General features: G+C 36.2%; 2 protein-coding genes and 1 long non-coding RNA gene across 13 annotated transcripts in view; all 3 read left to right on the plus strand.

Moving 5' to 3' along the window:
• LOC121259668 (phosphoglycerate mutase-like protein 1) overlaps positions 1–24146 on the plus strand; it is a 43282-nt gene that overhangs the window by 8399 nt on the left and 10737 nt on the right. For 2 of the 10 annotated variants that reach the window (XR_005939608.1, XM_041161340.1), the window contains exons 2-4: positions 21117–21178; positions 21331–21438; positions 21707–21786. The exons of 1 other annotated variant lie outside the window; for it this stretch is intronic. Coding sequence is in view for 1 of the 9 variants with exons in the window: in XM_041161340.1 (XP_041017274.1) it covers positions 21117–21178; positions 21331–21438; positions 21707–21786 (250 nt within the window). In the remaining 8 variants the exon portion in view is untranslated. Of the gene's footprint in view, positions 1–1909; positions 2107–19855; positions 19907–20024; positions 20086–20393; positions 20461–20734; positions 21033–21116; positions 21179–21330; positions 21439–21706; positions 21787–24146 lie in introns of those variants that run through there. 7 more of the 10 variants (XR_005939611.1, XR_005939609.1, XR_005939612.1 and 4 more) reach the window with 7 other exon arrangements.
• LOC121259669 (magnesium transporter MRS2-3-like) lies at positions 7826–9128 on the plus strand. 2 transcript variants are annotated; one of them, XM_041161348.1, is made up of 4 exons: positions 7826–7950; positions 8081–8244; positions 8341–8542; positions 8773–9128. In XM_041161348.1, the coding sequence occupies exons 2-4, from the start codon at positions 8123–8125 to the stop codon at positions 9061–9063; spliced, it is 615 nt and encodes a 204-aa protein (XP_041017282.1). In that variant the 5' UTR covers positions 7826–7950; positions 8081–8122; the 3' UTR covers positions 9064–9128. The 2 variants fall into 2 exon arrangements, with proteins under 2 accessions (XP_041017282.1, XP_041017281.1); XM_041161347.1 differs by having other exon boundaries at positions 7826–8244.
• Positions 13967–14532, plus strand: LOC121259670. The gene is made up of 3 exons (XR_005939616.1): positions 13967–14056; positions 14135–14187; positions 14364–14532. It is a non-coding gene; the product is annotated as an uncharacterized LOC121259670 (long non-coding RNA).

The raw sequence follows: 24146 nt of genomic DNA on the forward strand, positions 1-24146 counted from the left end.
GTATCAAACCAATCACCACACTACCATCAATATATGTTTTTAAACTTCTATCAAATATATCGACGGGATTGAAAGAATTTTTTTTTTTAATAAAAATAATCTGGAAGGGATATTTTCCTCTATAGAATCGGACCTCGTTTGTAGGAGTCTGGGCTTGAAACCGGGCACACCTAGTCCAGCTTGACATCATGAAGAGAAGGCCTTGGCCCAAGTGATGTACAAGAGCCATGCCACATTAAATGTAGGCATAGAACACGAGCATGGGATTGCATTTTGAGATCAAAGTATCAAACCAATCACCCCACTCATCAATATATGTTTTTAAACTTCTATCAAATATACCGATGAGATTGAAAGACATTTTTTTTTAATAAAAATAATCTGGAAGATATATTTTCCTCTACAGAATCGAGCCTCTGTCTGTAGGAGTCTGGGCCTCAAACCGAGCACATCTAGTCCAGCTTAATATCTATGGAGAGAAGGTCTTGGCCCAAGTGATGCACAAGACCCATGCCACATTAAATGTAGGCATAGAACGTGAGTAGGGGATTCCCGCAGAAAATACTATTGCTGACAAGAGATTGCCGCATTAAATGCGATAGTGTGGCAGTTTGAGCAGACAATACCCTAACAAAGGAAACATAAAAAGAAGAAGGTTAGTTATTCTAAACTCACTAACTACTATTGTTTTCTTCTTTTCAATGCTTGATATCTTCTGACTTTGGCATTAAGGGTGTCACGAACGCACCCGACCACCGCATTCTTCTCTTTTATAGGCATTTAGAGTTATTCGAGACTTATAGTTACAAAACAAGCTTTAACACGACCTCTATGAATTTAACAAATATTTATTTATGATGAAATTGATAAGGGTAAAAAGGGTTGGTCCAATGGGGATCCTTTCTTGTTTGGCCACCTTGCGTGGTGCATATACATCATTCTCTTTTTCACGAATAATTCTTATTTGATAATAAAACATTCATTTGTCCCATTTAACATGCCTAGAAAAGAAAGACTTCAAAGTTAAATAAAAACTATCATGTCAATTATTTTTTAAAGAGTAGTTTTACATATATTTATAATTTTACGCATAATATTATATCATTAAATAAAATATTTATTTTATCAATTTCTTTAATTCAGATTTTAAATTTTATAATCTTCCATCTATCAATACTGAGTTATAAACATGTATTATTAAAAAGAAAAACAATATAGATATAAAGGGATCCCACAAACTGACCAGTGTGCCATGCCAGTTAAAATTTTTTTTTTCATCTTACTTCCCCCGCCCCGGTTCCCCAACCCTTCAGCCCGATCGAGAGGAGAGAGAGAGAGAGAGAGATCTCATACCTGTTAGTGAAGTGCGGTAGCAGCGATGACAGTGCTTTGACGGGGTGAAGGGCAATGTTGACAAGGGGCAAGGAAGGTGAGAGGTGCTAGAGAGAGGAGAAGATGATTGGGTTGCGGTGAAAGGTGACGTCGGCAAAGGGTAAGGAAGGTTCGGCTGCGACGTAGGGTTGCGATGGCAACATCAGTAAAGAGTTGTGAAAAGAAAAGGAAAAGGGGAGGAAGGGAGAGGGGAGAAAGAAAAAAGAAAAAGAAAAAATATATAGCACATTGATAATCTGCCACAGCAATTTATAAAATCTCTTTTATAAGATCTCTTTATATCTCTAACTTTCCTCAAATAAAAATTCTAAAAATAGATAACATCCTCCTTTTACGTATCTTCAAAAATAAGAAGAGATTGGCCCGTTTGCCTTTGAAAAGACATATTAAATAGCTGAAAGCCCACACCACCAACTAATCATAAAATGTTGTCCATCATAGGACCACGTGTCCTTCAAAAAGCTCATCGCAAAAGGTATAATTATTTCAATGGAAAGCCTGTGGCCAACCGCCAAGTGGCTTGCGTGCGGTCGTGGGTGCGGTCCAAGGTCCAAGGGCAAGGCGATGACTCCGGCTTCAAGTACGCCATGTGCGTGCACAACTTTAGAGGCAAAAAGAGTTAGGCCCCTTCACGCTCTTCAACGCGCAACTGGCAAGCCAAGGCGCAGCCTGCCTGGTGGCCCTTCTTTGGCATGTAATACGTGGAATAGTTTGGTACATAGCATCCTTCCCATCCTCCAATCCTAGACCGAATCAGCAGCACCACACTAACTTGGGGGCTTAGATTAAATTAAATTGGAAAATGATAGTCATGCCTATTCAGACCGTTATTCATATTTGTAACCCTACTCTTTACCTCAATTTCTCATGTTGATGTTGTGTTTTGCAAGCTTGAACAATTTCATGCTATCGATATTCGAACGATCACCTGCACAGTAACTAAAGGGGAGACCTCGAGGTCTGTTGATCCTCCGATGCTTAAGTCAATAATCGTGAAGGAGATGATAAACATAAATGTAGATGAGAGTGTAAGGTGATAATGATTGATTGACTGATTATCTTGTTCCTTGCTGGTAGTGTCCTATTTATAGTTACTGACCAGGTCCCCACCATAGTGGGGTGTTGCATAGTAGGGCATAAAATGCTTGTGTTGTTTATTTATCGAGCTGCTCCTGGGTCGTCACATTGTCGAGCTATGAAGGGCTCAGGCTTGCTGTGCATTGCTCAGGCTTTGGATCGCATTGAATGCGGCGTGTTTTCTGTACTGGGCCACATTGAATGTGGCATGCTTTCTGTCCCAAGTCCCTTCCATCTTACTGACACTCTCGCCAGGCGGTTGTATACTATGTTCCTTCCTTCTCAAGCCTTGCCTACACTCTACGTCTTCTATCCTGTAGGAATGACCCGACCCGGGTCTCCTGCTAGAGCGTTGATCCAGGTGTTACTTGTTTGACCTAGACCATGTGATATGACTCCAGCCCAATCCAACCCAGATCATATATCCGGGTTGTGACCTGGGCCTATTCTTTGGCATAAGGGATTTTCTCCCTTCACACCTCCCACCTCCCACCTCCTTTGTCCCCACTCCCAATTCAAAGCTCTACGGTACTTTGCCTCCACCTTAACTTCCCCAGCGTCATTCTCGCTTTCTGTTGGTATTTTTTAATAAATAGTTTTTATCAATAACGTTTATCTCTTTAAATTGGTTGAATTTAATGTTTAAGTTGCTCAATTGTTTTTTAAATGCTCATTATTGTCCGTTTTACAATCAAGCTGTTTGAACTTTAATTTTATCAGTTAATTTCTTACCGGCTCTTAGTTAATGGTCCATAAGTTTCAGCCGTTGGTTTTTTCTTTTTAATTTGGTAGTGGCTGATAGTTCATTATGCCGTTTCTTGGAAATACGTTACTTTATTCACCATTTCTTTGCACAATTACGAGTGTATTTTGAATTGTTTTAAATTGAATGGAGGTTGGCATCCAGTGAGTGGCTGTGATTCAAGGGTAGTACTTTTTCTTTTCGGTACGTACGAAGTTAGTATATTTTTCTTTTGAAAAAGAGAAAGATAAACTGTATATATTTTTTTGAGATATCTTTCAGATAATAGAAAAGTGTTCTTTGAGTTGATGTTTAGGCTCAATCACTTGTACAGAGTTAGTTCAAGTTATACAATGATCAGTTGGACTGTTGTATCCTGGAAGAGTTAAGTCAAGATGAGTTCTGTTACACCGGTTAATTTGAGACTTTGTACGTCGCAGAGGGCTTGAATCTCATTCAAGAGAGCGATATTTCCGTACTTCAGTCCAAACTGGCTTCATTTTAATTTTAATTTTACTGTAATTTTTATTATATTATTATGTATTTCATCAACAATTTTAAGGAGATTCATATATAGAGCCTACAACTGAAAAATCTACGGAAAATATTGAAGATCTCAACAAGCCATTCCGATTCAAATGAACTTATTTCAAGAGATGGAAGTGTAAGGTGCTCTTCTATCTAAGTCTTCTCAACGTTTCTTTTGTTCTCACAGTAAAGAATCCGAACAAGATCACTACCGAGAACATGACTGAAGCACAAGTGAAAGCTCATGAAAAAAAGATTGAAAAATATATGAAAGATGAGTATAACTATCGATGTTATCTTTTAAATTGTCTTGCTGATCAATTTTTATGATATCACAATACTACTTACACCTCTGTATAGAAAATTTAGAAAGTTTTACAGAGTATATATGATACGGAAGAAGCCAGAGCGAAGAAATATGTAGCAAGTTGCTTCTTTTGATATCAAATGGTAGATGAAAAATTCGTTGCGGAGCAAGCACAAGATTTTCAAATGGTTGTAGCTGAAGTTAGATCCAAAGACATCAAGATTGGAGACAATCTAGCTGTCTGTGGCATCATCGACAAGCTACCATTTTGGGGGAGGGAGTTTCAAAATGGTAATGAGGATACCATGATAAAGGTAAACTTAATTTCTAAAAATGGTACCTTGCCCAAAGGTCAAAATACAATAAATGGTTTTTTAAAGCCGCAAAGAAAAGATTTTAAAAAATTTAGTAGACTTCACAAAAAGTGCTTTCAAAGCCAAAATGATAAGAACCAAGGACCCCATTCACAAAATCAAACTTGTTTTGTCTGTGGCAAAATTGAGCACTTTGCTCGAATTTGTAAGTTCCAGAAGCGAGAAAATAATCCTCAAGTTAATATAATTGAGAATCCATTTATAGCAATGATCACAGATATTAACATGGTTTAATTTGTTGAAGGGTGGTGGGTAGATTCCGATGCCAATAGGCATGTCTGCTATGATAAAGATTGGTTCAAAAATTTTGCTCCCTTTGAAGAAGAGAAGACTATTATGCTTGGTGATTTAAATAAAATCGAGTTTCTTGGGAGTGGTAAGGTTGAGCTGAAAAATTCACCTCTGGACATATATTGATGCTCAAAGATGTGCTCTATATACCGTCTATAAGAAAGAATTTGATGTCGAGTTTTTTACTTAATAAAGTGGGTTTCAAACAAACTATGAAATCCAATCAATATGTAATTACAAAAAATGGAGTTTTTGTGGGCAAGAGCTATGCTTGTGTTTGGATGTTTAAATTGAATATTGAGAATAAAATATAGTATGTTTCTTTTTATGTGCATTATTTTAAATATTTTGGTACACATGCTTATGTCTTTCATAGATATGGAATAAAAAAATAGCAGTCCATTTTTTTTTTCATATTGGAATAAAGTGTTTTTTGAGTAAGGTTTTTTTTTTTTTTTTTTTATATGAAAAAGAAAATTTCTTTTTAATTCTAAAAATTAGTGGGGGTCAAGTTTTTAGAAAATAATATTTTTTTTAAAAAAATATTTGGCTCCAACGTTTTTTCAATTCTTTGAGTTTTTGGAAGTGAAGTTATAATTGGTTAACTCCTTGGTAACAGATATACCTTTACGGAAAAACTTTTCCAATATTACATGAGATGCGTCTAATTTATTAGTTGCCATTTGGTTTGTTTAATCAGTTTTGTTATGTACAAGCTTTGCGTACTAATTTATGTATTAATTTATATATTAATATTGTTATCTTTATATTCTAAATTTAAATTAGCACTGTTTTTAATAAAATTTACTTTCTGACCAATCATATTGAATAGATGTGCATATTAATATGCAGAATCGCTTACAATTAGATTTTTCTTTGTTTAATAGTGCCATAACCGAAAGTTTTTAACGTTGGAGAGACGCTCTCAGCCGGTCGGGTGGCATAATTTCTTTTACACCCACGAATAAGACACTGCCACATATAGGTTGCACCAAAATAAACAATAAATCACATACAGATGATCACAATATTTTATTTTTTTCCATCACTTTTCCTCTCTCTCCCCCTCATCCATTGCTCTCTTTCTCTCTCTCTCTCTCTCTCTCTCTCTTTCCCACCCATCGTCCTGCTCAAATTTCTACAACTCATAAAATTTGTCCTCTGCTTAGGAAGATCGATTTACAAGGCATAAGGCATCTCACAGCGGTTCACTTTGGTAAGTTAATAGACATCTTTAACCAAATGATTAGCGAACATCTGCAGTTGAGAAAAGTATCTAGTTATAGATGTCATTCTTAACATTAGTGAAGAGAACAATGTGGTACGCTCTCTCTCCTTTGTGGTGAAGTGTTCAAGGTTTATGAAAAACACTTCCCACAAGTCCTCTCCCACCTGTTCCCAGGAAAAAAATACAACCCAATGCAAAAAAACAACACTAATTTATAGCAAAAAAAAGTCTGCAAGTGCAAAAAAAAAAAAAAAAATCCAGCAATAAAGAAAAACAAAGTTTCAAAAACCCAAAAAACAAAGTTTCAAGAAAGGGCATTGGAGAGAGAAGAGAGGGCGTTGGAGAAGATAGCTGCAGTAAGAGAGAAGAAGATATTCAAAATTAAAGAAGAGAACTGCAGTGTAATTCAATAAACTCGCATATACTATAAGATACATAAGTCTTATATCTGTTAAAATTTGATTGGCTGATGTAAAGTAAAAAATAACACTCGACCTGTTTGAAGTTTTTCTCAAAAATTGACATTTGGTTTCATTATCCTGAGATAAGTTTGGATGCATGTATAAATATTAGCCGTTTTAAGATTTTATTGATTATCGCTTTAAGCTGAGTCTTTTTTTTTTTTTTCTTAAGCCTAACTTTGAAGTTGAACTGCCTTGGCCTCAATTGAAAAGCAAATTTGATGAGAGATTTATTCCATTGCGGAAAAAATTAATTTATTTATTGTGATAGTACTACTACTAATTCAAAAAAAAAAAAACTGTTATTATATTGATAAATTCAGATCCTTTAGAAGAAAAATACAATATTGTGAGATTTTTTTTACTGATGGTGTTGTTAATATAGATCCATTAAACAAAATTTTGACAAGAGAAATGGTCTGAAATATATCGAGGGAAATGAGATTAAAACCCATTATTCAAGAGCCATATATGAGGATATCCAACCTGAAGACCAGAAATCCTGAGAACTAGGTTCAATTGGAAAAATGAATCATATGATGGTCATAAGAAATACACTATTTATTTTATTTCTCAATTCTATGATATGAGTGTATTTATCCTATAATATTTTGGAGGATGAGTTTTTGGAGAAACTCTTAGAAATTCTGTAACTCTTATGAGTAGGGTGTAAAAAATTACAAGAGTACTATTGACAGATTTCACCTATGTGAGTATGGGAGTGGAGTCGCTTTTTATGAAATTTAGGTTCATTCTCAAATACACTCATGAAACTAGAATTAGCACAAGACTGTAATGTGCTTGCTAATAAAGCTCATGTTAATACTTGAGTTACTATGTGTAAGTAATAATTCTTTATTTCTCTTAAGCAGTCATAATTTAAGTCTGAGACTATTATTGACTCTAGAATAAAGGTTATTATTTTACTAAGTAAGTGTTCAATGCAGAGCACACCTTCATAATATATAATACATAATACATACATAATCTCTCTTATTTATTTATTTTGATTTTATTAAAAAAATAGTAGGAGAACGTTGATATTTTTTAATAAATAGTTTTTATCGCTAACGTTTATCTCTTTAAATTGGTTGAATTTAATGTTTCAGTTGCTCAATTGTTTTTTAAATGCTCATTATCGTCCGTTTTACAATCAAGCCGTTTGAACTTTAATTTTATCAGTTAATTTCTTACCGGCTCTTAGTTAATGGTCCGTAAGTTTCAGCCGTTGGTTTTTTCTTTTTAATTTGGTAGTGGCTGATTGTTCATCGTGCCGTTTCTTGGAAATACCTTACTTTATTCACCATTTCTTTGCACAATTACGAGTGTATTTTGAATTGTTTTACACTGAATGGAGGTTGGCAGTGAGTGGGTGTGATTCAAGGGTAGTACTTTTTCTTTTCGGCTATATTAAAAGCCGACTTCAACGATTAGTACTCTCAATTTGGACCGTGTTCGCCATATTAAAAGCCGCTTGGTTGCTATAACCGGACGTGTTCAAAAGGTTTTGTTGTGTTAGGATTGAGAACCAATATGCATTTTATCAATCAGTTAAGATGATAACGCCTTGTACATGGTTGTTCGTATATAGTTTGGATGACAGAACAATTGAACCACACTGTTGTATTCCATATTTGCATATTTGCTTTTAATTGTGGTACTCATGCTCATGCTGTTCAGGTAAGGGATGAATTAGAAAACTTGCTAGATGATGAAGAAGATATGGCTGAAATGTATTTGACAGAAAAGTTGGTTCATCAAAACCTAGAAGATTCTTCTGATTCCTCAATGAATGAGATAGATGAAATGGTTGATGAAGCCTCTCAATCAGATATGCATGATAGGCACGTAACTAAATAAGTCTTATTTTTATCTTATAAATTACAACCTTCTATTGGCTTCTGTCGCATCTAGAATATCCCATTGTATTTTATCAGGATGATGATGCCTCCCGAAATATCTTTGCAAACTGGTGGGTGTTCAAATGTTTACAAAGGTGGGCATAACCCTGACAACGCTGGTGGGAACCGCACTAGCACTAGTCACAGTGGTGCGAACAAGAACCTTGATGTAAAGGAGCTTGAAATGGTCTTGGAGTCATATTTTGTGCAAATTGACGGTACACTAAACAAATTAACCACGGTATGCAAACCCATTTTACCACTCAATTTTCTCTTAGGGGTTTTCTCTTTCTCTTTCTTATAAACATAGGCACCAACATAGTTCAAAAACAATTGTTCTCGTGGCAAAAGAATTTGGTATTTCTCTAAAATCAAATCTCTGTTGTGGTTTCTTTTATTTCAAGCATGCATTCGATTGACTTTTCCATTGTTAGCATACCTCATTCTTTTCTGGTGGTTGTCTCTTGGAAGCTGAGGGAGTACGTAGACGACACAGAGGACTACATCAACATAATGCTGGACGACAAACAGAACCATCTCCTGCAAATGGGGGGCATGTTATCAACAGCAACTCTTGTGCTGAGTTCCTTTGTTGTTGTGGCTGGCATTATGGGAATGAACATCAGAATAGAGTTGTTCAAGGATCAGGTATTAGGGCCAAAAAAGTTTATGTGGACTATTGTGGGAAGCACTGCTGGAAGCATATTCTTATATGTCTTTGCTATCGCCTTGTATAAACGCAAGAGATTGCTAGAATGGTGAAGGGAGAGGCCATCAATTTCATGCATCTTTGTGCCGGTCCTGCTGGACAATACTATATAGAGAACCAATTACGAGTGTATTTTGAATTGTTTTACACTGAATGGAGGTTGGCAGTGAGTGGGTGTGATTCAAGGGTAGTACTTTTTCTTTTCGGTAAGTACAAAGCTAGTATATTCTTCTTTTGAACAAGAGAAAGATAAGGGTGTATATATATTGTTGATTGACATAAAGGTGTTATTTGAGTGGACTTTAGATTCAATTATTTGTGTAGAATTAATTCGGGTCAATTGAGTTGTTGTATTCTAATAGAGTTAAGTTAAACAGTTCTTCTGCTTGCAACCGCCGGCGCGGAACCGGTGCGAAACCAGTGCTGACGTCAGCCGATAATTAAATAATTAAAAAAAAAAAAAAAAAACTCAAACTGAAACCCAAACCGAGTGAAACCCAAACCGAGTGAAACCCAAACTCAAACTGAAACCCAAACCAGAAACAATCTTTCGAAGAACCCCCGAAACGTTTCCTCTGATTGTATCTTGGTCTGTGGTCACCGTCGTCGCCTTCTTTACGGGTCCGAAAGCACACTGGTCACTGAGCGAGGAGGTGAGCTTTGTTTTTGTGGATTTCTTCTCTCCTCCGCTTCCTATACTTCGCATTTTATTTTAGATTTGGCCACGGTTTTGCTGCGATTTGGACTGAATATCGGGTCCAAATCTCATCCAACCTGATTTTGAACCCCCTTGTATACTTTCTTGTTGTGATGGTGGAGCTTGTACCCGAGCTGTTGCATTTTACCTGTTTACTCGAGCTGTTGCATTTTACCTGTTTGATAAAATGCGTGAAAGAAATATTAGCAACAAACACTGAAGCAAGAGCAAATGGGAATGTGAAAATTGTAGAGATAACCCAACAAGCTTCTTGTGTGAACAAATTAGAGAAGAATCTAAAGAATTGTTCACTTGTATAACTGTGCAAATCCTTCTTGACATGTTTGATATTAAAGCAATTGTTCACTATATAAGTTCTGGAAGTGCTAATGATTCATTATACCTTGGTGATGTTAGTATCCCAAATTATGTTGCTTTCACAGGATCATGGAAATGGAAGGTACAGATTGATGTTTACTTGGTTTGGTTTTACTACTCTGTTATGACTTTAGCCTTTTTTAATATAACTTTTAACAGAAAGAAAGCTCTAAACTTCTATTTGAGTTCAGAAACTAGTGTATCAATTCACTATTTCCCTTTAGATTAGAAGTTTAGAATAAGTAGTAATTGAACATGGAATCAAATCAGGTGGCCATAAGTTCAAACTTCGGTGGCCATAAGCTAAATGATTAAAATTCATCATAATTCTAATGTGAAGCACGTAGGTTTATGTAGTTAAATATTGGTATTAAATAAATTCATATTTATCCCCTATTTGCACTGAAATGGCTCTTGTGTCTACTCTTGGAAAGCCCTTTTAATTAGATGGCCTCAAGATTGTGCATTATCGGCATCCGAATCACTCATAGAAGAACTCCCTGAATCCGGATTGTGGTCACAGAGATCATAAGTGTTCCTTGAGAATCACATATAGATTCACAACTTTACAATAACAAAAAGAGGCCAATGGCTTCATAACGACTAGCTTCTTGAACCAAGAACTCTGTTTTCAGCATCCTCCTCTAGGTAGTAACTCTTTAGTTGGAGTCAAAAGTTAAACATTTCTTAGTTAGAGTTTAAGGTTGGTTTTTTTTAACAATAAAAATCCTTAAGGTTTAGCTATACCTCTAAATTTAGCTAAACCTTCCTCTAGGTGCAACTCTTTAGTTGGAGTCAAATGTTTTCAATTTCTTAGTTAGAGTTTAAGGTTGGTTTTTTTTTTTTAACAATAAAATTTCTTAGTTAGAGTTTAAGGTTGGTTTTTTTTTAACAATAAAAATCCTTAAGGTTTAGCTATATATACCTCTAAATTTAGCTAAACCTTCCTCTAGGTGCAACTCTTTAGTTGGAGTCAAATGTTTTCAATTTCTTAGTTAGAGTTTACTGTTGGTTTTTTTTTTAACAATGAAAATCCTTAAGGTTTAGCTATATATACCTCTAAATTTAGCTAAACCTTCCTCTAGGTGCAACTCTTTAGTTGGAGTCAAATGTTTTCAATTTCTTAGTTAGAGTTTAAGGTTGGTTTTTTTTTTTAACAATATAGCTAAGCCTTTTTTGTCCCTTCCTTTCCAAGGTGCTTGGTACGAGATAAAGTAGTTGCTTGCAGAGAGAAAGATTCAGAAATACAAGATTTGAAGGAAAAGATAGTGAAACTCAATAGCTACGGCAGGCAGTTGGAGAAGAAAAAAACAGAACTTATACAAAAGGTGAAGTCACAAGTAAGTGCATTTGGCCCCCCATTTGGCAACCATATTTCCATTGCCACATGCTCATAAATGAAATAAATAGGAATCTCATTTATTTGAAATGAGATCCATTGTGATTGGAGTTATACAATATTGCTATTGACAATATGCATTTGTCTACCTCTCAGCATGGAAAAAGGAAAAGAACATTCATCTACCATAAGACCATCTACCTCAAATCCTCCATCTGTGATATGTTATTATATGGTGCAATATCTCCACCACATTAGACAATACCAGATTAGTTGATTTTTATTTTCTAAACAGAGTAATAATTTATCCAATAACATTTCAGGACATACCATCAACTTCTCCAAACATCCCAATGCACGGTTACTATCGACCCTCATTCGCGGTATGTAATTTAATTTAATATATCAATAGATCTGATTTATGTTGATTTTTTGTGTGGATATCATATCAATATTTGTTCTAATAACATTTTAGGATATACCATCAACTTCTCCAAACATCCCAATGCACGATTTCTATGGAGTAGTGCCTGTGTGGTCACCGGGTTTTCTCCCATTTCCCGCTGTCAACCAATATCCAAGCAATATACAGGTGGTTCTGTCATGTTCCCTTATATGTTAATCTTGTTGGTTTTTTTTGAATAGTTGAATTGCAGTTGGTTATTTTGAAGAGTTTAATTGCATTTTTTTCTTTTTAACAGAATGCTAGTTATCCATTTCTACGATTGGGCGCAGGTGGTGCTGGAGCGCTTCGAGACTACTTTCTACAAATGCAGTACAAAAATCCGGGGTTCTTTGCACTAATGGATTTGGATGATGAAGGGAGGTTAAAAAATATTTTTTGGGCAGACCCCCGTAGTAGAGCAGCCTACCAATATTTCGGGGATGTCGTAACCTTCGACACCACCTACTTGACGAACCGATATGGGATGCCATTTGCGCCATTTGTTGGTGTAAACCACCATGGGCAGTCAATTTTGTTGGGAGCTGGATTGATTTCCTCTGAGGACACTGAGACCTTCGTTTGGTTATTCCAAACTTGGTTGCAGTGTATGGATGGTATAGCACCGAAGGCTATTATCACTGACCAAGACAGAGCCATGAAGAATGCAATTGCAATTGTTTTCCCAGAAAGCCGACATAGATTTTGCCTGTGGCATATCCTTAAGAAAGTCCCTGAAAAGCTTGGCTGTTATGGTTCTTACAAAGGTGGAATGAAAACTACACTGATGAAATGTGTGTATGACACACAAACGCCCGAAGAGTTTGAAAAATGTTGGGATGAGATGATTAGTATGTACAACTTACATGATAATGTCTGGTTGCAGAGTTTATACACTGAGCGTGAGCATTGGATACCGGCCTTCTTGAAAAATGTATTTTGGGCTGGAATGAGTACAACACAGAGGAGCGAGAGCATGAATGCCTTCTTTGATGGTTATGTTCATGCTAAGACAAATTTGAAAGAGTTTGTTGATCAGTATGATAATGCGTTGAAAAAGAAGATTGAGAACGAAAATTGCGCGGACTTCCAGTCATTTAACGTCACAATTCCCTGCATCTCGAGATCTCTAATTGAAAAGAGATATCAACAGCTGTACACAAATGTTAAATTCAGGGAAGTTCAAATACAACTTACCGGCATTATTGACTTGGACCCAGTTTTACTTAAAGAGGCGGTACAGTGAAGACCTATCTGGTAGAGGATGAAGTTCATCTCGAAGATTTCACTAAGCTGGTTACACATTCAGTGGATTTTAGTGATGACGATGCAGTCGCCAAGTGTTCTTGTGGTTTATTTGAAATGAGGGGGATAGTATGCAGGCACATCTTCGCCGTCTTCAAATGTAACGGGATTAAGACAATACCAGATAGGTACGTGCTGGATCGATGGAGGAAAGATATCAAAAGAAGATACACGTTGATCAACAGTAGATATGACGCATGTGATCAACGGGAAGATGCTAATAGATATTCAAGTCTGTTGAATATCTGTTATAAGATAATTATTGTGCGGCGAGTTCGAAAAAGCATACTGAGGATGCAAAGACTAAGTTACATGCGATGATTGCAGAGTATGAAGGGAACCAAGAACCTCCATCGATGAATGAGAAGTGTGGAAATGTTGATGCCGCGACAAATGACACATCGACATATGGTAGTTCAACAAAAGTACTCAGTCCACTTGTTGTGCGAGGAAAAGGCAGACCCCCATCTCTGAGGAGAGTATCCAGGATGGAGAGAGAACTGCGAAAAGTTAAGGAGAAGATGAAGAAAGTGCAGGGGAAGGGAAAACACAAACAGGTGCAGATTTGTTATATTATATTGTTTATTGCTAAATTTTCATACAAATGCTGTCAAGAACCTCATTGGTTACTATTTTATTAGCGAGATGGGGAAGAGAATCCAGTAGTGTACACTTGCAGGAAGCTATTTGGCCCTTCCGATTTGGACGTCTCCAATGTTGGACACCTGCAGATAATATAGTAAGTATATATTTATAATGGTTATGTACTGATTTATTGCTAACTTTTTAACAAGTATTTATCAGGAGGCTAATGCAAAAAGCATACCAGCTGTTGAGTTTAGTCAAACCCAGCCTCGAGAAACAGTACTTGAAAGTCAAGAAAGCGTAAGTAGATCCAAACTATAACGATATTGTAATGATATTAGTCGATAGCATATTAAATTGAGTTAATATTTTTTACAGATGCAATTTCGGTTTGATGAATCACAACCACAACAATGATATGATTATTGTGGGTATGTATATTTGACTATTATTCTTGATTATTATTTTTCCTTTATGTCAATCTATGTCGGTTTAGAAGCATCTAGGTAGTTTGAATATGAAAGGTCTTTGGAAATGAGACTTTTGAGGATTGATATATTCTTTCTTTCATTTTGTCATTTTCGGGTTCTGTTATGGTTTTTTTTAGTCATTTTGTCATTCAGCCTTTGACTAGAACACACTCCATATTAGCGTATGGAGTTGGTTTTTTGTTTTTTTTCACTTGCCAACAAGCGGACACTTGCCAAGAAGGATGGGTTTGTTCATGTGCCGTTGATTTTATGTTCATGCTTAATTGCCCAACACTTATTCTTAATGCAATTAATATTTCTATCTTCTTCATGTGCCCAAGACTCATTAATGCTTACATAATATGCATATGTATAAGGATATATTTTTCCTATATATCCGGATTGCCGTTTTCTGTTTTTATTTTCCAGTTCACATTTCGGTCAACTGAAAACCTTGTTGCTCCCAGCCTCTAGTTGTTGTATCAGTGTTGAATTTGTTTACATGATATTTCTCAGCTATGTGTAGTCTGATCTTTTGTTGTTCTTTTAACTTTACTGGAATTGTGTTGATCTTCTGAAACATAAAAAATAAAAAAGAGTCTTATCTTCTGAAACCAAACTGATTATGCTGGAATGTAGCAGGAGCTCTCATGTTTTCTCAATTTCAGGATTGATATTTATCCTTGTGCCCCATCTAAAAGAAGATACCAACATACCCTGCTATATTCAGCTTTATAATCTCGTAGTTGTGATATCCATCTGTATCTGTGAAACTTTAGCTATGATGAGTCTGATTGAAAGTAGTAAGCTGTGTCTATCTGGTGTTCATTTTAATGATTGTCTATGTCTCTGATCTAGTGGAACTGCTTGACAACAGCATTGACTAATGATAGTACGGCAGAATATTTTACTGAAGTTGCGGCAACATTATTAGCTAGGCATGGGTTGGTGATTATGGAGACATCTGTTTAAAGGATAGGATCAGGTGTGCACCCAATAGTGTTTATCTTTCAGCTCCAATGATGTGTGTGGCTGTACTACCGAAATTCATGATTTTTTAAAAGTTCTATTTGGCAGTTGCATTGGCTTCCTGGCAGTTTCATTTTAAAATGAAATATTTAGTGATGCTGATGGAGTTCATGGCTGAAGTCGGTTATAAAGATGCCAGCTTTTAAGGGTCTGGTTGCTGGGAAATTTTTTTGGTGCATGCTTTTGGAGACGGATTTGGAGATTTCTTGCATGTAGTTGATAAATAATGATTCTTGGGACTTGTTAAGAAAAGGTTAATACATGATGATCCTTGGGGTAGGTCAGTTCTCTTCACACCCCCGTAAAGAGTGGGCTCAATGGGATGCAAATTTATAGCTCACCAAATGTTAATATAAGTTTCATGTGCTATGCCTTTTGCAGGTTCCACAAGTATCATCTTCATAGAAGGCAGGTAAAACCTGAGAATGAACATCGTAAGCAGGCAAGTTCCAATAGGCAAGTTTTTTGATGAGCTGGATTGATTTATTGTATATCGGAAACCATGCATATGTATAAGCTGGTTGCTATTCCAGAGTTCGATTGATTTTAGTTCAATATTTTGGTGGGTTCATGAGTTGTGCTGTATGCACGGGGTATTTAATGTGATTGTGTAATCTGCCCAATTTATTGTGTATTTTGCTTCTGGGCATTGAGGATGTAACAGGAGCTATTTTTGTCATTTTCGGCTTCATACTCTTATTAGGTGCAGATTGTGTGATTGTGTCCAGATGATTATTTAAGCCTCCCGTTTTTGGACTAAGTAATGTGCAGTATAGTTCTCGTGTAGATTGGACTAAATAGCTTTTTTCATATATATATATATATATATCTATTAGATCATAGCTGGTATAAATGTAGTAGCTGGTGAGAGTGAAAAGATAGTCAAGAGTTTGTGAAAAAACAAGTTGTAAATGTGCATTAAAATGTCATCCTGAAGCCGCACTAACAAATATAAAATTGCAAACTGTCATCCTGAAGCCACACAAAAATGTGCATTAAAATGCTATCAATCTTTTTATAAAGCAGTCAAGTAATAATAAAAGCCGCTGTTGAGTATGCAAAAAGTCATAGGTATTCTCATGCATTCAAGCCATAAAACCAGTATGTGTTCCAATATCTCCACCAACATTCCCAATTAAGCAATAAAAGCAGTACACTAGTTTATTACAAAACATAAAAGCAACGTCCCATTTTTACACAAGTTTCAGGAATGATTTACAAAACAAGTTCCCAAGGGAAGTCTGATTTTTCACAATAAAGTGAAAGCGAAACAGGATAAAATTGCACAAAAGGACTTTTTACATAAAAATTATCCGAACCAAGCTAACAATATTACAAAGGCGACAATCCAATACAAACACAATAACTTTCGTTTTTCCTTTTTCAACTTCTTCGCCATCTCTCTCACTTTATCTTCCCTTTTGCGAACGGCATACTCGCGCTTTAATACATCATCCAACGTCTTCCGAGCCTTATTCTCTCTTGATAAAATGTTCTCCTCTATCAACTTAAATATATCCGTCCATACAAAGAATTCACACATTGCATCTCCCTGCACACAGTAAAAACACCCAATTAACATGGATCTATGTACACCCCACCACCAACAAATCGATATGCAAATCTAACAACTATAAAGTTTATTTACCGTATTATATTTTGGGCAGGCAAAGAATCTCCTTCCAGGATTTTTCTTAGTGTAGGACGTCTTTATTGGTGTTTTCAAACCACACCAACAAGTTGGTGATTCTATGACATCATCATTAACTAAATCTGATGATTGAGATGATGCCATGTGTGATTCTGAAAAACCAAGCCATGGATCCCTTGTATTAGTCAAACCATGCATATTTAAAATTGTTAAGCTAAGTCAAGGAAAAAGAAGAAAAAAAATAAAGGTTCTCAACCAATAAGTAAGACACTCTAATATAATAAAGTGAACCAAACACTCTGATTTTACAAAGAAATGTATACTACGATATTTGTGCGTAATGTTTTTCATTTCATACTTAATCCAACTAATTATATTAGTTGATATGAGATAGGTGTTATTAGAGATTATAGAAATGTAGGAGGAAGAAACAAGATTTTTCTTTTCAAAACCAGAAAGTAAAAAGAGATAATGAATTAGAGGAGAAAAACATTTTTCTCAATGCGCCGAGACCTTGGGATCCAAATTGGTCAGCACTAGGACATTGTAGCAGGTTCTTAAGGCAGTTAACATAAAAAAATGCAATTGTTGGTGGGGCGCCGCATGGCCAACCCCATGGCAAACTTTATCTCTAAATAATATGATTTCTATAAATAGTACAGAAATAAGTATAATATAATTTGAACGAGAGTTCTATGATTGAATAATAATCTGTTAATGAAATAAATAAATACAAGATCTCCTATAAATAAATACAAGATCTCTAAATAATAATCTGTAAATATTACAATATCTCCTTAAAGCATCCTAATTAGCTTGGCCAAATGAGAAGGTTGGCTAAAATTTGCATAATTAATGTCAAAAACATCACATACTATTGTTATCCTTGAATTAATAAGAGATAAATTGAAGTGATTTTATAATTGTTGATACTAACCACAATGAATCAATACTATCCAAATCAAGCTGCTGAGATAAGCAATGGCAACTGCTGTGTAAAGCTTCATATATTCCCACCCTCACACTATTAACTTTCAGTATTAATAGAAAGCCCACTAATCAATACTTTATTAATGAGTTTGTTAAATTTTTCGTGCTATTACCCATTTAAGCCAACAAAATGCATGATCTCTAGCATATTTCTAAAATAGGCACATTGATATTATTGTTAAGCATGATTAACGATAATATCAGATAATCAGCAGGATATAAAACTTGAACAGATTTCTAACATTGCACTCTGTCATGTAAAAAACATATTTGGAAGAAGAAGTAATTATCAATGCATGGAGAAGAAAGAGGAAGGGTTTATTCACATATTTGTCGTTGCTCTTAGAATGGATATGAAACAAGCAAGCTCATAGATCCCCTTCAAAAACTTGGACAGACTATTATATATATAAAACTAATGAGAATTTCTTCTTGGATAATTGGAGATATTGGTCAATGTAAACTAATAAACTATAATGGAGAAAAGAATTAGAGATCTCAGCATTAGTGGAAAGAAAATTTGATAAAAAAAAAAAAAAAAAGGTCACACCTCAGTACTTGGATATTGCAGATGGCATTCAATGATTTCCTCAAGTTTTTTCTAGTAATAAATAAAATCAAGAGTAATTAAATAAGTACTACTATTGTAATCAAGTATGATTATTAGCCAATATGCTTTACAGCCAAAACAAATAAAATATCAGCCATAAGCATAATCGCAACACTTTGTATATATCATTAATCTTAACTCAAGGGACAAATCAATGATTTTTCAAATAATTCTATTTGTTTGACAAATACAAAGTTTGACAATATAAATTGATTTTTCTGTGAATTCTACAATTTCGATACACATTCCTTAGAATCCATTGCTTATCAAATAGAAATTCATTCCACTAACATTTACAATTTTCTTATGATTCCATGCAGGGATTCAAAGCCAAGTTATTAATCGGAGCTCAACAATATATAAGAAAATATAACAATCAGAGAACTAACCTGATTTTCAAACTCGGTCCGATTTTGAATTAGGGAAAATTTTTGATGTTAGGGTTCGGGTTCGGGTTCGGGTTAGGGTTCGGGTTAGGGTTCGGGTTCGAGTTTTCGGGCTAAGGCTTCACATTTGACAGGGTTCCGTGGTTCGAACCAGCTCACCTCCGTGGTTCGGTGAAGACGAGAGGGGGGTTAAGGTTAGGGTTAGGGTTAGGGTTCGGGTTCGAGTTTTCGACCTAGGGCTTCACATTTGACAGGGTTCCGTGGTTCGAACCAGCTCACCTCCGTGGTTCGGTGAAGACGAGAGGGGGTTAAGGTTAGGGTTAGGGTTAGGGTTCGGATTCAAGTTTTCGGGCTAGGGCTTCACATTTGACAGGGTTCCGTGGTTCGAATCCAGCTCACCTCCGTGGTTCGGTGAAGACGAGGAGCTAGGGCTTCACATTTGACAGGGTTCCGTGGTTCGAATCCAGCTCACCTCCGTGGTTCGGTGAAGACGAGAGGGCTCCGCCGTTTGTGGTTCGCTGTAGGAGACCTCCGTGTTTCGATGAAGACGAGAAGACGTTGGTTCGTGCTTCGCCCTAGAAGACCAAGTGGTTCCGTGAAGATGACAGGGTTCCCCTGTTTCGTGGTTCGTGGTTCGCAGCTTTCAGACCAAGTGGGAGGAAATGAAATTTTTGCTCTGAAAAAAATGAGGCAAATAAGCTGTATTTGCGCGTCTTCATTTCAAATTGGGACGGCGACATTTCGAAACCGTGCCACGTAGGCCTCGGTTACGCCCCGGTTCCCCAACCGGTTGTAAATAGCTTTTTTGAAAATGAATTCTGTTGTATTCTGAAAAGAGTTACTGTATTCTGAATGAGTTAAGTCAAGATGAAAGAGTTAAGTCAAGATGTAAAGTGAAGATTTTATACATTATAAATGACTTGAATTTTCTTAAAGAGAGCTATATTTCCGTACCTGAGTTATATTAACGTATATTTCACCGACACTTTCGAACTTGCTTCTCTGCTCTCTCAGGTCTGATTCGCAAATCTCTCTATGTTTGGATTGTTAGCGCCGATTCGCTTCTTTGGCTATCGACTCAGTTCTGATTTGTTTTCCGATTATTTGGTGGTTGAAATGTGTTTGTGATTAGGGAATTTACCGTTTTGGCTTGTTATATGCGTGACGATTCTTGTGCTAAGATTTGTCTGAAGGTTTAGCAAATATTTTTCTTTTAATATCATTTATTAATTTGATTACGTTGTTTGGATTTATATTCGGAGTCGGTGGTGCTGGATTTCATTAAGTTCGTGGTTGCTGGTAGTAATTGATAATTATCCATGCTTTTGTTCAAACCGATTAGTTTATCCAACTATGATATATATGATCCTCGCGAATAACCTCGATTCCCTTCCTTGTTTAGCTTGATTCTACCTTGATTTTAAAGTTTCCTGGATTGCTAGGCTCAGTCTTGATCTTGTTTCCATACTGACATAGTTTAGCTTCTATAAATTTCCTGTAGATGCCGTATGTCAAATATTCATCCTGAAGATTATTTTTCACTCGATTGCTATGAGCAAGTTGTGGAGGCAAGTTCCCCTCGAAGTGCTCGACCCGCCCCCTGTTTTTTTTAAGCTTGATAAGATCAAAATATTTATCTATTTTTACTTTTTACATCGTTAATCTTGACGTTATTGTTATTGTTTTATTTGTCCTCCTTTTTCTTTGTGGTCAAATTGTGAACGCACGCTTTTGGAGATTATTTTGGTATATGCTTTTTTATTAGAACCTTTCTAGGGATTATTCTGGCATATATGCTTTTCTATTAGAACCTTTCTAGGGATTATTCTGGCATATATGCTTTTTTATTAGAACCTTTCTAGGGATTATTCTGGCATATATGCTTTTGATGCCAAACTCGTTGCGTTGGAATCTTATATGGATCACTTGTTGCGTATGCTTTAGGGGCATCACATGGATATCTTTTGTTAGCTTTATCACATACCAAAGCATCGATTCCAATGTTGCCATTGCTTTTGGTCTCTAATATTCTCGCCTTTGTTAAAACATTGTGTTATGTAGTACTTGAGCACTTGTCTTTGAACAATATTCTTGATTAGCGTCTTCAGGACAAACCTAGTAGGCACAAATTTGTCACATGGTTATCACCTTTAGCGGAGGCCACATTTTTTTAATGGGGATGATCTTATGATTTTATGTTGGTTGTTTTCTTTTATGGCCACAGACATGGATTCCACTGGCGGTCAAAGTCTCTACCCGTTGCATCGTTGCAAGACTCTTCACCTGGTTTGTGGAAAATTTTCCATCCTATTCGTTATTATTAGTGGAGAAGATTTATGGTTGTACGCTTGACACTTGTATGCATTATTTTTGGAGATTATTTATTGTCTTATTTGTTCTTTAAAAAGCATATTAGTCTTATCAAGCCATGTCTACAGGTAAGGCATGCCCAAGGGATTCACAACGTGGAAGGGGAGAAAAACCATGATGCATACTTATCTAATGATTTTTTTGATGCACAACTAACTCCTCTTGGCTGGAAGCAGGTAGTTGATGAAGTATTCTGCTATGGAAACTTTTATATAACTAATTTTTAGGTAGAAAGCCATGGTCATCTTGTATTAACTTTATGTGCAACGGTCAAATAAAATAAGAATTACTCTGATAGGAAACTGGATAAAACTTGTAAGGTTTGTTGCACATAGGCTTGATTTTTAAACTTTCTTGTCCTGCTTATATCTTGTATTAGATATCATATTCTCCCATATAATAATAAAAGTGATGTCAAGGAATGATTTCGTGGTGCCATGACAGGTTCATAACCTGCGCAAGCATGTTCAAGCATGTGGGATATCCAAAAGCATCGACCTAGTCATTGTTTCCCCATTGTTAAGGTAAAAGTCACCGCAATTTTGCTGCCTCCTATTTTTAATTTTTTTTTTATATCTTTTCCTATCTGCTTAATGCCGTGCAAATGGTGCAGACCACCTCCACTAAGCTCACCACTGGATTCTGACGCAATGTATAAGCATTATTATTACCGCTAGAATCAAGTGGTGAAGAATTAGGGCGGTTTCAGTGATCAGCTTCTCTAGGGTTATTTGTTTATGAGAGCTGTTTAACCTGCCATTATTAGGTCCAGGTTGTGCTAAAAAAAGAAATCAAGGTCATTCTAGCACCAGTAGGCAGATTCTAAGAAATATTTTCAAGTAAAAACCCATTGCCTCAGGTTCATGACTCAAACCCCTGAGATATATACATATGTAACATATCTTGTTGTACATTTCCAGCCCTATCGCTAATCAAATTTCTATGTGATATGTAAACCATTAAGATGCTTGTCTGGCTTCTAACTTGAATACTATGTATTTAAAAGTTCTGCCAACAGCTATATTCCCCCAATCTAAAACTAAAAATATTTATTTAGTGTACAAGCATGTATCCAGCCATTTCTAAGTCCATCTCCAAGGTCTTTTAGGTATTCATGCTTCATAACTTCTAAGACGCACGAAGAAATGATATGTAAAAGGCCAAAGGTCATTTATTATTTTTAATCGTTTTCTGAATCTCTATTCCCTGAGGGGCTTTTGGTTTAGATTGTCAAAACCAATAGAACTTTTGGAAAAACTGACACTTTAGGGCAGGTTTGAGGGATGGGATGAGACACAAAATTCTCATCTCATCTCATCTCATCATTACATCTTTTTTAAATCTCCATATAAAATATAATAAACAATTCAACTTTTTCAAATACCAATTCACCTTTTTCAAATCCCAATACAATAATAATATTAAAACACAATATTTTAAACTCTCAAATAAAACACAAAATTCTCATCTCACCCCCCAAACCTGCCCTAGTGTGTTCAGCCACCTTTCTTATCAAATATGTTATATCTCTTTATAAAGGAAAGTAGGTCAAATGCTATACACGGGAAGCCTCTAACTGATCCCTGATTTTTAGGCTATATACATGGTAATATATCTCTACAGTTATAATTAATATAGAAGTCCTAAATTGTATACGTTAAGATCCCCTCTCAAATTGATGCTGGTAAGTCAACCAGCAACAATTTGCCAACCAAAAATTGATGTCGTTCTCGAGTCATTACTTTGGTGAAGACATCGGCCACTTGGAGATCCGAAGAAATGTAAGGAAGAGATATCAACCGACTCTCCAAGGTATCTCGGATAGAATTACAATCAACTTCAATGTGTTTTGTGCGTTCATGAAAAAGGGGATTGGTGACAATCTGAATAACACTAGTGTTATCAGCATGAAGGGGGTAGAAGTAGTCTGAGGAAACCCAAGCTCCTCAAGAAGACTGCGTAGCCATACAATTTCAGAACAAGTAGTAGACATGGCACGATACTAGGCCTTAGTAGAGGATTTAGAAACACGATCTTGTTTCTTACATCTCCAAGAAATTAAGGCATCAGCTAAAAACATACACCAATCCGTAGTAGATCGACGTGTATCCCGACACCTAGCCCAATCAGCATCACTATAGGCAACAAGTTGAAGAGATGAGCATGTAGAAAAGAATAACCCACGAGTAGGAGAACCTCGAAGATAGTGGATGATGCATCGAACTACGGCAAGATGGAGATGCCGAGCAGAGGACATAAACTAACTGACCTGATGAATGACATAGGAGATATCAGGGCGAGTAGTGGTCAAGTAGATGAGACTCCCAACCAGGCGCCGATAGAGAGTAGGATCATCCAAAAGCTCCCCTTCATCTTTCCTTTATTTGACATTTACCTCCATAGGAGTATCAACAGCAGAAGTATCCTCCAAACCAGCCAAGGTAATAAGATCTTGAATATACTTATGCTGGTTTAAGAAAATACCTTTGGCCCGATGATGTACTTCCAGTCCTAAGAAGTATGTGAGCTGGCCAAGATCTTTCATATGGAAAGTCGCATGCAACAGCTGTTGAAGCTTAGTAATCAAACCACAATCAGTGCCAGTAATGATAATATCATCCACATAAACTAAGAGAAAGACTATACCCGATGCAAACTTGTGGAAGAAGAGAGAAGAATCATACTGACTTTGTGTAAAACTGAATGTAAGAAGTGTACTGCGAAACTTCTCAAACCAAGCCCGGGGAGCTTGCTTGAGCCCATACAGAGAACGCCTTAACTTATAGACATTATGAGGAGAAGAAGTAGTCATACCAGAGGGAAGCTTCATGTAGATCTCTTCTTGGAGATCACCACGATGAAAGGCGTTCTTCACATCCATCTG

This window comes from Juglans microcarpa x Juglans regia, chromosome 4D (genome assembly GCF_004785595.1).
Source record: "Juglans microcarpa x Juglans regia isolate MS1-56 chromosome 4D, Jm3101_v1.0, whole genome shotgun sequence".
NCBI classification, from domain to species: domain Eukaryota; kingdom Viridiplantae; phylum Streptophyta; class Magnoliopsida; order Fagales; family Juglandaceae; genus Juglans; species Juglans microcarpa x Juglans regia.

What these genes read in the sequence shown, in the direction of transcription:
- LOC121259669 (XM_041161347.1), top strand. Translation starts at nt 7,997, where the DNA reads ATGACAGAACAATTGAACCACACTGTTGTATTCCATATTTGCATATTT. An exon ending in CAATCAGATATGCATGATAG is followed by an intron (nt 8,245 to 8,340) that starts GCACGTAACTAA and finishes TTTTATCAGGAT; the next exon opens with GATGATGCCTCCCGAAATAT. An exon ending in CACTAAACAAATTAACCACG is followed by an intron (nt 8,543 to 8,772) that starts GTATGCAAACCC and finishes GTCTCTTGGAAG; the next exon opens with CTGAGGGAGTACGTAGACGA.